The 15,568-nt window shown below is 40.9% G+C and overlaps 1 protein-coding gene across 3 annotated transcripts in view; it reads left to right on the forward strand.

Moving 5' to 3' along the window:
- Positions 1 to 15,568, forward strand: part of GRIK3 (glutamate ionotropic receptor kainate type subunit 3) — a 350,540-nt gene that overhangs the window by 262,380 nt on the left and 72,592 nt on the right. For all 3 annotated transcript variants that reach the window (XM_044671492.1, XM_044671491.1, XM_044671493.1), the window contains exon 10: positions 8,012 to 8,215. In XM_044671492.1, coding sequence (XP_044527427.1) covers positions 8,012 to 8,215 — 204 coding nt within the window. The remainder of the gene's footprint in view (positions 1 to 8,011; positions 8,216 to 15,568) is intronic.

Consider the following 15,568-nt stretch of genomic DNA (forward strand, 5'->3'; position numbering starts at 1 on the left):
TCTCTCTCTCTCTCTCTCTCTCTCTCTCTCTCTCTCTCTCTCTCTCTCTCTCTCTCTGTGTGTGTGTGTTTATGTGTGTGTGTGTACATTCTGTGTGACTATTGAGTCACAAATTTATTTTGGAGAACTGTTCTTTGTATCTCTATTAGCAACTCTGTGCATTGTACATGTTTTTTTTGTTGGAGTGTTTATTACATTCTTTGTGTCCAGAGAGTTTGTGTGTTGGTGTTAAGGGTCTGGGCTTGCATTCCATGTATTTGTTGAATGGTACTTTGGGGTGGTAAGGTTTCTGGAGGAGGGGGTGTTCTTTGTATCTTGATTAGGCTGCCTATTCTGTTCATCTCTTTTTTTGGAAGTGTATTTTTGTATTCTTTGAATCATGCATCTATGTTAGCTTGTATGTTCTGCATGTCAAATGAATCATGTATCTGTTGGTTTTTTTGATGGGATATTCTGTGTGTCTGTGTTAGGAGGTATATGTTCTGCAGGATGTGTAGAAACTTATTTTTTAAATATTGGTTTTTCAGATTGAAAAGATCATCCTTGTGAATGATCTATTGAGTCATAGATCTACTTTGTGTGTCATTGTTGGGGTTTGTATGTTTTTTCTTTGTGTATTTTCTATTAGAGTGTGTACGTGCATTCTTTGTGTCTCTTGTATCTGTGTTTGGATGGTTGAAACTGTGGCTGTATTGCATCACGAGTCTATTTTGTGTGTCAGTATTGGTTCTCTGTGTGTTTTCTTTGTGTCTATATTAAGATGTGTATATTCTGTGTGATTGTGCGTTGGGTGTGTGAGCGTCACTAGGACACGTGTTCTGTGTATTTTTATGCACACGTACAGGTTCTGTGTCTGTCGCCTGTATGTATCTATAGGCATTGGACTACAATGAGGGGATGAGGAAGGCAGATGTTTTATGCCTGGAACCACAGCCCTTCCCACTTGGGACATCCCCCCAAAAAACGTCTCCTGGAGTTCTAACTCCGTGGACCCTGTCAGAAGATAACTTAATGCCGGGCAGGGCTCCATGTTGTTGTAAGTGATTGTAAAAAAAAAAAAAAAAAAAAAAAAAAAAAAAAAAGCCAGAGAAAGATCCTCAGAAACACAAAGCTAGAAAAGGTTATTTTTCTGGGCTCCTGTTTTTTTGTGACTTGTTGAAGAGAAATATTACCCCAACTACCACCACCGTTCTCCCAGAGCAATATGAGAGCGTGAAGTTATGAAATTGAGGGCACCTTCACTGAGCAATCGATTAGCAGCCGAGAGAGCTTGTGAATTGGCTGTCTGGACATTTCCAGTAATAAATTGTGAAATAGTCCATGAATAAGTAGCTCGTGGAGTTCAGAATTACCCCCTAGGAAATGTTGCCGGCCTAGAGACACATTACCAAGGCGAGCCCCGTCTTAATGCTCAGTGCTTCTGCTGTTAAATATGTATGCCGTCCCCAAAGCACTTCCCGAAATTAATAGCATTTTACAGCTGCTCCGAAGCCAGCGTATTTATATGGAGATGTATAGATCCAGTTGCTGTGGTGGGTTCACAAATGAATTGCTAATTTTAGAGGAGAGTGTTGGGGAGGGACCTGAAGACAGAATAGGGGAACAAGGCGTCTGGGGAGCCTTTATGGAAATGGATCCGATTTAACCTTTGGGGACATCGAGGCATTGACCCAATGGCAGGGGAGGGCGCAGCGACCGAGGACTCCAAACAGCCCAGGAAGAAGGAGGCAAAAAATCTGCCCAGGGGAAAGTTTGTGGGGATGCCACTTCCATCCTAAGTGGTTTCTTTCTTGCTTAGTAACCTACCGGGCTGGGTTATGCCTTAAGCTGAGGAGAGAAGTCAGATTGGTGTTCAACGCTGCTTTGAAATTGCGTGGCGCACCTGCCATTTGCATGTGGCACCAAGCCTGGGATGTCTCCCATTGAATTCGTGATGGCTTGGACAGCTCCGATGAGACGGCCCCTTGTTTTAGCTCTCTTGCTCACTTTCTCCTCCAGTTGGAGTCCCCCCTTTCCTCAGAGATTGGTCTCTTCCCAATAAGCCTCTTCTCAACTACTTTCCACAATCTACTTTGGTCAATGATGAAGGAGAGGCGAAGATTGACTATAGAGCTGAGCTAAAAGGACATGACTTGCTTTCCTGCACCAAATTAGGTTGGAAGAGTGATTTTCTGAGAATTGCTGAAAAAAGTCAAGGGCCCCTTTTGGAATCAGGTAACAGATACTCTCCCTGTTGGTCTGACAGGCAGAACTTCCTCTCTTAGAGGGGCCAGGACAAGGCTGTTTAAAATCCAGTATAAACAAATCTATCTGGAGGTCTGAGGAGATCAGGCCAGAGAATGGGACTGTTACCTTCTCGAAGCTCTTTGTGAACCTGGGTTCCTTCTTAAGAAGACTACCCAGGGCAGCTGGGTAGCTCAGTGGATTGAGAGTCAGGCCCTGGGTTCAAATCTGGCCTCAGTCACTTCCCAGCTGTATGACCCTGGGCAAGTCACTTGACCCCCTTGCCCACCCTTACCACTCTTCCACCAAGGAGCCAATACACAGAAGTTAAGGGTTTAAAAAAAAGATTACCCAGCATTCAGACTCTTGAGTGTTCCAAAGTAAGAACTTTCCTAGCTAGGACTAATCATTCATACACCTCTCTTAGGATGTGAGGGATAAGCTTCCTATACTCTGTAAATAGACAATCCTGTGTTGTCTTGGAGAAAACTAATGGAGAGAAGGTTCTTCAAATGAGTTAGCTCTGACAGTTGACAGTGGGAGAGAGATGCCTACTTCACAGCCAGGTACAATCTAATTAAGAGAGCAGTAGAGGAATAACAACAACAGCAACTGGAATGTATATAGTACTTTAGGGATTGCAAAATGCTTTACAAATATCTTATTTTCTTGGCACAAGAACTTTGGGAGGTAGAGCTATTGTTGTCCTCAATTTACAGGGGGAGGAAACTGAAACAAACAGTGGTCAAGTGATTTGCACAAGGTAATACAGCTAGTAAGTGTTTGAGAATGGATTTGAACTCAGGTTTTCCTGAGTTGAGACCCAGTACTCTAGACACTGCCTCACCTAGCTTTCTTAGATGGGATTGGATGAGGTCAATCTAGTTTTCCACCTGAGGTCCCATTTACTCATGTACTCCACTACCTAGTCCCTGAACCTTGTATCATCATGATCACAGAATTTCAGAAATGAATGGAAAACATCTTAGAGATCACATATTCCAACCTGTCCATTTTACAGAGAAGAACAATGAGGCCCAGGGAAGTGATGCCAAATGTTCTCCATTGTCGTTTATTAAGTACTTATAATGTCCTCGGCCCTGTGCTAAGTTCTGGAGGATATAAAGAAAGGCCTTATTTTTCATGGTCCTTGCTTTCAAAGAGCTCACAATCTAATAGGAGAGATAGTATATAAATAACTAGGAATATATAATATATATACAGAGAAGATGTCAGGTAGTTTTAGAGGGGAACGTGGTAGCAGCTAAAGGAATGAGGAAAGGACTGGCAAATCCTCCTGCCAGAGGTATAAATTAGATGAATCTTGAAAGAAGCCAAGGAAGCTGACAAGGAAAGGCAAGGTAACAGAATACTCCAGGCATGGAGGACAGTGAGAGCAAAGTATTGGAGATGAGGGATGGAGTGTATATTCAAGGAACTTTCTAGTTGGATCATAGCATGCATAAAGAGGAGTAAAGAATAAGGAGTCTAGAAAGGAGAGAAGGGACCAGGTTATAAAGAGCTTTATATGTCAAACAAAGGAATTTATATTTGATTCTGAAACTAATAGAGAACCTTACTGGAGCTCACTGAGCAAAAAAGTGAAACAGCCAGGTCTACACTTGAGAAAAGTCAACTTATCAATTGAATGGAAGAGGAAATGGCATTTGGAGAGATCTAAAGCAGGAAGAGCATTAGAAGATGGTTGCAATAGTCCAAGATGACAAGGATGAAGGGAAAAGGATATCTTAGAGACATTGAAACATTGGGGGGAAATTGAAGGTAAAAAATAAAAAGATTTGGCAACATATGGGATATGAGAGGTGAGTGAGAGAGTAGAGTCAAAGATGACATTAAGGTTGTGATCCTAGGTGGCTTGGAAGATGGTGGTTCCTTTGACAGTATTATAATATGACAGAAACGATAAGTCCTGTTTTGGACATACTAAGTTTTAAATGCCTACACAATATCCAGTTGGCAAGGTCCTGTAGCTCAGGAGCCACACTAGGACTGGATTTATATATCTAGGAATCATCTGAACAGGGATGACAGTTGAACCCATGGGAGCTTAAAAGGTCATCCAAGAAGATGACCTGCCCAAGATCACAAAGGTAGTAAGGAGCAGAACTAGGATTTGAACTTGAGATTCACTACTCATTCTGCCACAACACCCTGCATTTTCCAACACATCATCTTTGCCAGGTGACTGCTATAAACTGCCCTGATTCTCAGCTACATATGCTCCCTTGTAGTGTCCTTTTCTGACTGCTAACAAGAGGTGCCTCATACAAGGATAATGTAAATGTGGGCCTGGGGGAAGTTGATTTTGTAATGAGCTAATGTAGTTGATTGACAGAAACAGAACAATGGTGAGAAAAGCAGGCAAAGGTGAGAATATAGAGCAGATTGCTAAGTAATTTCAAAACACAATAAGAGCTTCACCATTGCCAGATTGAGGGGCAGGGGGTTGGGCTGAGACAAAAAGTTTAGTGACCACAGCCTAGATGTGGCAGTCATAAAACTGAACACAAACTTAGGCTGTAGTAAGAGAGATCTAGCGTTCAGTGTCAAAGAGGTAATCATTCCACTGCCATCTGCCCTAGTCTAGTCAGATCAAATCTGGTGTGCTGTATTTAGTTCTGGGCCCCACATGGAAGGAGGAGGATTATTGAGCCAGAGAGCATATAGAGGAGGTGACCAAGTCATCAAGAGATCATGGAATCAAAGATACTGGAAAGGATTTGGGGAGTCACCTAATCCAACACTCTTAATTTACTTATATTAACTGAGTCTCAAAAAGGTTAAATGGATTCTCCAGGATCACACAAGTAGGAAATGGCAGAGCCTAGGTTCAAATTCTAGTCTTCTCACTCTAAATCAAGTGTACTTTACATTGTACCATATAGACCTGAGCAGAGTGGTACATGCCTGCAACCTCTGCTATCAGGGAGGCTAAGACTGATGGATCTCTTTAAGCTCAGAAGTTCTGGGTTAGAGAAAGCTAAGCCAGTTGGGTATCTGCACTAATTTCAGCATTAATTTGGTGAGCCCTTATGATTGGGAGAAACACAAGGTTGCCTAAAGGAAGGTGATTTTATTTTAATATTCATTTTAATTTTACGATGGAATGCAAAGGTTTTTAAAAGATGACTATATGGCAATCAACCATCAAGAATTCATTAAACCTCAGGTACTGGGTTCTGGTCAAAATTAGGCCTGCCCTCAAAGAGCTAACATTCTATTGGGGTAAGCGACAGGTACATACAAGTCGTCAAAATAAATACAAAGTAAATCCAAGATAATATTGAGTGTAGAGAAGAGGAGGAGACAAGTAGTTAAAAGGGACCCAAAAATCCTTTGTGTAGAATGTTATAGGAGCAGAATTTGGAAAGAAGCTACTCTAAGAAGTAGAAGTGAAGAGGAAATGGTGTGTCACAGGCAGAATGAATAGCCTATACAAAGTAGGCCAATGTGTCTGTGAAAGGGAAAGGCAACATGGGACAGTGGGATATGATATTTATGGACCTTTGGGTCCTGAGCTCAAATTATGACTTTGCTTCTTCCTACTTGTGTGACTTTGACAAGTCATATCACCTTACTGGACCTCAGTTTGGTTGGCCTGGTTGACTTCTGAAATGCCTTTCTGCTCTAGACTTGTGATTCCATGATACTATGAAGGAATGTGCAATAAGCCTAGAAAAGCAAATGAGCCAAATTAAATATTAGACCATGCTGTGTACATGCAATTTTTCCAGTCTTTGTGTGGTTAAAGCCTAATATTCTTCAGACTATGGCAGAGAAACTCTCACCCATTAAACATGGTATAAATGTCTAGTAATTCCAATACCCCTGATCATGTGGAGGGGGCAGACTTCATTTCCAAGTTCAATACCTTAAGTGGCAATCCCTTTTCCCACCTTCCCACCCCCTACATACACTTAATCTCTTGAATGGCATTTTAAATAAGAGACTCTGTAATATGTGAAAAGGTCACTAGACTGGAAACAGAAAAGTCTAGTCATGGTCCTTCCAGTAAATTAGAACCATAAGTTTTATTTTAAATTTATTTTTGAACATTTATTTTTTTCAATTAATAAGCATAGGACCATAAGTTTCGGAGTAGGAAGGGATCAATTAATAAGCATAGAATTATAAGTTTCAGCAAAGGAAGGGATCTAGATTAATATCTAATCTAACCCATCCATTTTGCAGATAAGGAAACTTCATACATAGAGATGAAACAACTTCCCCAAGGTCATAAATACATTAGTTAGAATCAATGATCAAACTCATGTTATTTAACATTGAGTCTAATGCTCTTTCCATAACATCATGCTACCTCCTGTGTAGTTGTAGGCAAACCAGTCCCCCTCTCTGGACTTCAGGTTGACCATCTAATCCAGTACATGGAGGGATTTTGGACTAGATGATATCAAAAGTCCCTTCTAAATCCAATTGTTTTTGAATCTATGATTTTAGTTGAGCAGCAGTGAATGCAGCAGATGTGTGGGGATGCTTTGTTTTAGACTATCTAATCCTAGAGATTCAATGCTCTTTTATTATTCTTAATCAATCATTCAATAAACCTTTATTAAGTCATCACCAGTTCTGTGACAAGCATGGGGAATACAAAAAAAATGACAAAAACAACTCATGTCCTCAAGGAGTTTACATTCTAATCTGTTCCCAAGGGAGACAAGTGAGAGACTGGGGATATTTAGACTGAAGAAAAGAAGACTCAGGGGAGACGTGATATCTGTCTTCAAATAGTTCAAGGACTGGCATGTGGAAGAGTGATTCAGCTTCTCTTATTTGGCCCCAGAGGGAAAAATTGGAAGTAATGGATGGAAATTGCAAGGGAGACAATTTAGGCTTGATTCAGAGAAAAACTACCATTTCAAAGCTATCCAAAAAGGAATGGACTGCCTGGCAGGAGGGTCAGGGGCAATAATGTGTTATCCTTTCAGTGAAGGTCTTCAAACAGAAGCTGGATGACTACTTGGGCTTATCATAGTGGAGATTTCTTTGGGGATATTATTGGAGTAGGTAGCCATTGAGACCCCTTCCAACACCAAAATTTGGGAGTTCTAGGATTATAATCATATGAGAAGAGGCTCCCTGGGTGGCCTCATGGATTAGAGAACTTCTCAAGTCTTCCTTTTTGGGAAAGTTAAAAGGCTCCCCACCTAAAAAAGGATAGAAACAAGATCTAGGTAAAGCTGGGAGAAAGGCTCTCTTTTGAACTGTGAAACCCTAGGCAGGATTTCTTTCTCTGAGTCTCTCTAATACCTTTATGGGGTCACTCAGAGTCTGGAGAGGGAAGCTGATTTATAAACTCACCTCTTTACCTATCTACTCCCAGAAAAAGCTTCTGGAATTAAATCAGTGTCCTGGGTTTTTTTTTACAATGCCTTCATTCATTCATTTGTTGTTTTTTTTTTAATTGAGTATAAGTTCCTTGAACACAGCAATTGTTTCGACTTTGTCTTTGCATCCCTAGGGCCTAGCACATTTTCTGGTACATATTAGGCACTTAATAAATACTTTTTGATTAATTATTGAGCAACTATAATGTGCATGGCACTGTGGTGGGGGTGGGGCAGACAATAAAAGTGAATAAAACCATCTCTTCTCTCAAAGAGATTCTTCATGAAGAAGAAATGTGGTCCAGCCTAAGGGAGATTCCAGGTCTAGGAAAATGGAGGGAACTTTTGCTCCACTCCCATCTTCACAGAAGTGTCCATGTTACTGTCCTCTTCATCCCTCCACTCTCATTTCTCACCTCTAGGAGGAGCCCTTTGTCATGTTCCGGAAGTCAGACATGACCCTCTTTGGGAATGACCGGTTTGAGGGCTACTGTATTGACCTGCTGAAAGAACTGGCCCACATCCTGGGCTTCACCTATGAGATCCGCCTGGTGGAAGATGGGAAGTATGGGGCACAGGATGAGAAGGGCCAGTGGAATGGCATGATTAAAGAGCTTATTGACCATGTAAGTAAGGGAGCAGGGTGGGGAGTGGGGTTGGACGTATGGTCACGTATCCAAGTAATGCATGAATCCTTTCTATTCCCATTACTTCCTATGATGGTCACTCATCAATGCCATGGTACAAACCCCTGAAGATCCTGGTCCTTGAGATACAAAGATACAAAGAAAGGATGCACTATGTCTGATTTATGAGGCACTATGACACTCGCCTTCAGGAATTCCTTAGAATGAGGAGGGAGATAGAGGCTCAGTCTCATGGAGGAAATAGAGCATTGACTCTAGGTCAGCCTTTGATTTTATGAGAGAAACTGATTCAGGTCTCTAGAAAGAACACTTTCCTAGGAACCTCTCTTTCCTTCCATCACTACCTGTTTTCCCTGTTCCATCACAAATGCTCGATCTAACTTGACCCCTTTCCTGATCAAAAACCCAGAAATGCATGGGGATGAGTTAACTCATTACCTTGTATACTAACCTTTGTTGTACCCATCTGCCCTAGTTGGGTCTTCTCTCTCTCCTTGCTTTACCTGTATGGTCTTGATCAATTTACTTCACATTTCTGGGGATTCGTAAAGTAAGGTGATTGGACCAGATGATAGTCCTAGTATTCTTCTCCTTCACCCCTCACACCAGTCACCCATTCACCAAGTGAAGATCTTCCTTGTAATACTTAAGCCTTATAGCTTGCCACTGAATCAGCTGTCAAGGGGACCAGCTTTTCTCCTGAGGCTCCATCCTGGAGAGTTTTTGCTAGGACTTTTACCTTCCTACTCCTCTTGAAACTTCCCAGAATCTTGCTTGAAGTTCTGGGCTCAGAGACTTGTTGCACTTAATCCTGGACAACTAGATGGCTAAGTGGTTAAAACAACAGAACCAGAGTCAAGATGACCTGAGGTCAAATAATGCCTCAGACATTTACCAACTGTGTGGCCCTGGGCAAAACACTTAACATCTGTCTGCCTCAGTTTTCTCATCTATAAGCCCTTCTCTCCCAGAGTTGAGAGGAGAAAATGAGATAAAATTTGCAAAGTACTTTGAAAACCCTAAAGCACTATTACTATTCCTCCTAATTTCCTTCTCCCCTTCTTCTTCTGCCTGCACTGCATCTGTGCACCCCTCACCAATGTGACCTTTCCCTTTTTCATCTCCTCCCATCTCTGCATATTCCAACCCACGAAGGTGGCCTTCTCTAGAACTATTCACAAAGGAAAAGGAAATGTACAGATTCCAAAACATAACACCAGGGCACAGAAATTCCAAGTACACATAAAAATCAACCTACCCAGCCCCAGTCTATAAGATTAATTCATAAACTGTTCTCTATAGCTTGACCCATTCTGAGGAGGCAAGATGTATAAAGGAAAGATGTAGAGTCAGAAGACCTACATTCTAATCTTACTTATTCTACAACTTAGGGCAAGTCAGTTAACCACTCTGGTCCACCAGATTCCAAGCTGTAAAAAAAATGGAACAGATTATCTCTGGGAGTCAAAGCTACCACTATCATCCCCAGCTCTAAATCCAATAATTTCTCTAGTCTGGAATGTCTACTGCCTCATGGGTCACTGGTAGGACTTGCTGTTGTTCATTATTCAATCCACATTGCTATGAAATGATTCAAGTTATTACATATTGAATGTACATGTACATACATTGTACATGCAGAAGCATGGCCCTTGGGAGTCCTGAAATTTCTCTCTCCCTGGAGGACAGTCCAGGAATCCTCAGAAATTTCCCTGGGTTCTCACCCTGAGCAGAGGCCAGGCATGGTTTTGCCCCCCTGTCTCCCAGGAGAGGAAAGGCCCTGAGTTTGGGGTAGTCCATTTAATGAGGGGGCTAGAGAAGACCTGTAGTATTAGGTAGCTTCTGCCAGTAAGATAAAGTTTCTTAGTTGTTTGGGCCATATCCCATAGGGCTATAAGTCTTGACTAGAATAAAGATTGAAGTCTACACTGTAGTCCAGGGATACCATGGGGGACTCTTTCCAAAGACAAAGAGATCATAGCATCTATCTCACTCCTATTTCCTCTGGTTCCCTCATGACCACGACCAGGCATGGAACAAGGATTTCAGAACGATATGCAAGGGAAAATGCTAACAATCAAAGCTGTCCAACAATGGAATGAAATGTTTTGAAAGGTAGTGAGTTCCCCACCACAAGAGTTGTCTAAGCAGAGGCTGAAAGATGACTCATCACAGATGCCATAGATGGCACCCTTTGGGTAGGAGATGGAATGTCCTCTAAGGTCTCATCTGGTCTAAGATTCTCTAATTCCACAGAGATGGATATTTAATTCTAGGTATCTTTTAAATAAAACATAGATTCTTTTGAAAGCAGAACTATTTTTTAAACTTTGTTTCTATGCCCACAGTTCCTTGTACACATTCAACATCCCTTCTATTTCACAAATAAAGGAGGACCAGAAAGATGAAGGGACCTGCCTAGAATCACACAGTAATGACCGGTGTGGGGATTTAAGCCTTTATCCTCTGACTTTAACATCCAATATTCATTTATCCTATGGTGAACAGACTGTTCATATTGCATTGGGTGCTGGAGGAAAAGAGGAGAGCTGAAATGCCAGACTAAGGAATTCACATTTCATGCAGAGGTGATAGGGAGCCATGGAAGGCTTTTCAGCCAGGAAATGACATAGTCAGACCTGAGGAGTTCGCAGGCACACTTTGGAAGCAGTCTTAGTGAAACACTCAATGGATGCCGGAGCTGTCCCAGGCGAAATCAGAGCTGTAAAAATGAAAGGAGACTAATCTATTGTCTTTATACACGGTGCGTTTATTACAAATTCATGGCGTTCATCAAGGCAACGGGGCACTGACGGGAGATACAGGGAACCTTGTTAAACCCGATTCGTTACAATTGATGGGCCTATTAATCCTAGCTTGGTGCCATTTTTAATAACATCATAACCATTTATTAGTGTCGTCAGATAATTAGTCTTCTTTCCAGCTCCTAGAAAGTGTAGCCAAGGCTTGGAAATATTATTGCTTCATTATTAGTTAACCCTAATGAAGCCATAATAATAAGAGGCAGTGGAGTAGAGGAAAGTGTCCTGGACTTGGGATCCAAAGATCCCTAGTCAGATTCTGACTTTGCAATATATTCGTTCTTAAAAAGGGGCATTTGCCTCCTCTCCCTGAGGCTCGGTTTCTCCATCTGTGAAATGTCTGCCCTATCCATCTTATGGGGCTATGAGAAAGGTCACATGGATGTCAATTGTTCTATAGCCCCCCAATACTATAATCACCAACTATTTAGTGGACAATGAGTTGATTGCTAAAACACCAGCTCCTACAAACATAAAGGAATTGGAAGGAAGAAAGAATCATTTACCAGTAAGGTCTAAAGACCTTTGTACACATTCAACATCTTTCATAGAAAAATAGCTCCCCCAACACATGACCATTATTACCTGGAATCTATAAAAGAGGAGGGAGGAAAATTAGGGTGGGCATGAGAGCAGTCAGGAAAGGGTACCCTAGAATGCCACACATTGCCAATTTGTTCATCAGCTGACTAAATGATGGACAGGTTACCTTGTTGGATGTAAATTTGAATCCTCTGCCCTCCCCTTGTTTCCCTTTTTCCATTCGGTCCTGTCCTTCTCTTTTGTCCCCTCCTCTGTCCTCTCCTTCCCTCTTCTCTCCTCCCCTGGTCTCCTCTCATCTTGTATTCTTCTCTCTACTGCTTTCCACTCTTCTCCTCCTCTCCAGCCCCTTACTCTCAGTTTCTTTCTGCTCTTTTTCTCTCTTCTTTCTTTTTCTTTCTCTCTGATGTGTATGTATATATATATATACATATATATTCACATATATGCATACATAGATATCTTCAGAATGCATACATATGTATGACTGTCTTTTTATGCCTTACTTGAGGCATTCCTGAGATTTGGCTTTTTATTTTAAGTTATCTAGGAAAATATCTCATCTTCCCTATTAAACTCTAAAGTCCTTGAGGGCAAAAACTATGTTATAGGCTGCTTAGCATTCCCTTTCATCACCTAGCATAGGTATTGTATATGGGAGGAACTCAGTACATGTTTATGGAATGAATGAGTGCAACGTACAACAACAAATTTATATGTGGGATGGTATCCAGCACTTGTCTCTGGGTGAGCAGCATAGTAAGGAGTGAATGTGTGTCTGGACAATAATAATGACGACAACTAGCATTTATATAGTACCTACTATGCGCTAGGCACTGTGCTAAGCAATATTATTTCATTTAACCCTCATAATAGCCCTGAAGGATAGGTGCTATTATTATCCTCATTTTACAATTCAGGAAACTGGAGCAAAGGGAGATTAAATGATTTGCCCAAGGTCACACAGCAAATAAATGTCTACAGCTGGATTTGAACTCAGGTCTTTTCTCACTGTATCCTCTGTGCCATCTATTTGCCTCTACAAGGTATTATGCTAATAACTGAAGGGATGTTATAAGTGTGTCTAATTTTTTTTACTAATTTTGGTCCTTCCAAACCCCATCCCCAGCCTGGATTTTCCTAGTTCAAGGAAGTGAGAAATTACCCATTGTCCAAGAGAAGCCTTGCTGTTAAAGATGGACCTCTAATGCTTGGCTCCTTCAGACTGTGAAGCCATGGTTCTGGATGGTTCTGGATTGTCCTGTCTGGGGAACCTAAGCAATAGGGATGAAACTATCACATTGATTCAGAGGAACCTAATATTAATAGGGTCAACATTAGCTTTGAAGGAAGTCACTAGTGGAGTGTCCAGGAATCTGTGCTTGTCCCTGTGCTATTTAGCATTTTTTTCCAATGGCCCAAAGGCACTGATGAAATGCTCATCAAATTTTCAGATAGCAAAAAAACTGATGAATAATTAACATACTGGATGATGCCATTGAGATATATACAGTGTCCTTGATGGGCTAGAACATGGAGCTCAATCTAAGAAGAGGAAATTTAATTGGGATAAATGTAAAGCTCTATACCTGAGTTTAAATAATACATTTCACAACTAAGGAGTGGAAATTGTGTGGCTAGATAACAGTTCATCTGTAAAAGATCTAGGGGTCTTAATGAGAAATCACAATGTACATCAGCCACCTGCCATGCTTTTGGAAAGAATGTTATTTGTGGAACAGGGCAACTTGGACAATGCTAGCCTGCCCAAGTACAAATACTCATTAGGTTCTCAATACTATCCTGAGTGTGCAGAATTTATGACATTCCCCAGTCAAGAATGCTGGAATTTGGTCGACAAGCCATTAATATGGGAATCTCACCACTGCCATCATTTACTGTAGGTAGAATTGCTAGTGCCAGAAAAAACCAATGCCAGAAGCAGAAATGTAGGAACCAACAAAGGTTTATTGGGTTTGCCAGCAAGAGATCCCTACCCACACTGACCGAGACTCCCTAAGAAACAAAAGGCATATATAGGTTTTAATTAGGAGGGAGGCAAATTGAATTCAGGATACCTCTTGATTGGACAGAGTTTGTTATTAGGGCCTTGGGATGAAACTAGAGATATGTAACAGGAAAGGCAATTGTTTGGGCTAGCTGTTTCTCATAACCCTAATGGATAGGATACTTGCTGTTTTAGCAGAATGGAAGGTTGAAAACAGGGCAGGAACTACAAGACAAAAAAAGAGTCAGAGACAAAAAAGAGACACTTCAGACAAAATGAAGTTGCTTCAGTTTTCTTGGTCATCTACACAGTCAAAAAAAAAAAAGGTCATCTTTGATCCCATTAAGAGGCAACTGGTGGTACAGTGGATAGAGTATTGGGCCTGGAGTCACGAAGATCTGAGTTCAAACCTGGCCTCAGACACTTAATAGTTGTGTAACCCTGGACAGGTCACTTAACCTCTATCTGCATCAATTTTTTCAACTTTAAAATAGGGACAATAATAACATCTACTTCCCACGGTTATTCTAAGGGCCAAATGAGATAACTATAAAGAGCACTTAACATAGTAACTGGCACGTAGTAGATTTCGTATAAAGGCTTTTTTCCCCCTTTCCCTTATAGTGCCTGCAGGGGAAGATAATGGTCTCACTGTCCTCTGCCTTGGACAGACTTCATCTGGAATATTCTATTTTGTTCTGAGTACCACATTTTAGGATAAGGATGCATCACAAAATTAGTTTATATAATCATTGGTTGAAGAAACTGGGGTTAGTTAGCATGGAAGGAAAAAAACTTAGCAGGGACTTAATAGCTGACTTGGGGGCATTTGAAGGAGTTATAACATGGGATAGATGCTGGCTTAGCCCAAGAGGGCAGAGCTAGGAAGTTGCAGAAAGGCAGATGTAGGTTTGCTATAAAAAATTGTACCAATTAGTGTTGTCAAAAAGTGAAATGGGCTATTTCAGAAGGTGATGAGGTCCCCTTCCCTGGGAGTCTTCAGACAGGGTTAAGGGTGATATCTAGAGGATTCTTTATCAGACAAAGGTTTTCAGTTGGCCTCTGGAGGCTGTGATTCTGTGATGCTAACAGAGATAAGTAGCCAGTTCAGAGACAATGCTCCTCTGGCTACTTCTATGGAAAGGAAAATGAACTGTGATTAACAAAACTGGGAATTTTTAATCAAAACAGAAAAAAAGAGTAAAGGGGACAAGGTTGGGGAAAAGCTTTAAGTTAAAGAGATTAGATTTGTTCTGATTGTCGAAAGAACTATGACCAATGAAAGGAAGTCACAATGATGCAAATTTTGGCTCAATATTAAGAACTTAACTGTTGAAAAATGGAATGGACTCCTCCATGTGGTAGTGAGGCCTCTGACATTAGAAGTACTCGAGCAGAGAGGCTGATCATCTGAAGAGATTTCTTCATTTCATAGAAGGTTGGGCTAAATATCCTTTTGAGCCAAGAGAAACACACCTAATCCCTCTTTGATATGTCAATACTTTGAATATTTGAATATATCAGTTACATTTGCCCTGAGTCTTTACTTGTGTGGGCTAAACTTTCCCAGTTCCTTCAAATCAACTTCACTGTGACATTATTTCAAGGCACCTCTTAATCCTAGTTATTCTCCTATTGATATGTTCTAATATGTCAACGTCATTTCTAAAATGTGGTCATCAAAACTGAACACAACATTCCATATGGGATCTTACCAGAGTAGAAGAGAGTGGGCCTATTGACTCCATTGTTTTGGACACTCTACTTCTATTAATGTAGACTGAAATGAAATTCTATTGGTTGCCATTTCACACTGATGCATATTCAAATTGTAACCTATTAGAAGTCTCATACCCTTTTTTTTTTTTTTTTTTATTTTTTTTTTTAACATTTATTAATATTCATTTTTAACATGGTTACATGATTCATGCTCCCCTTTCCCCTTCAACCCCCCCCCGCGCC

This window comes from Gracilinanus agilis, chromosome 3, assembly GCF_016433145.1.
Source record: "Gracilinanus agilis isolate LMUSP501 chromosome 3, AgileGrace, whole genome shotgun sequence".
NCBI lineage: Eukaryota > Metazoa > Chordata > Mammalia > Didelphimorphia > Didelphidae > Gracilinanus > Gracilinanus agilis.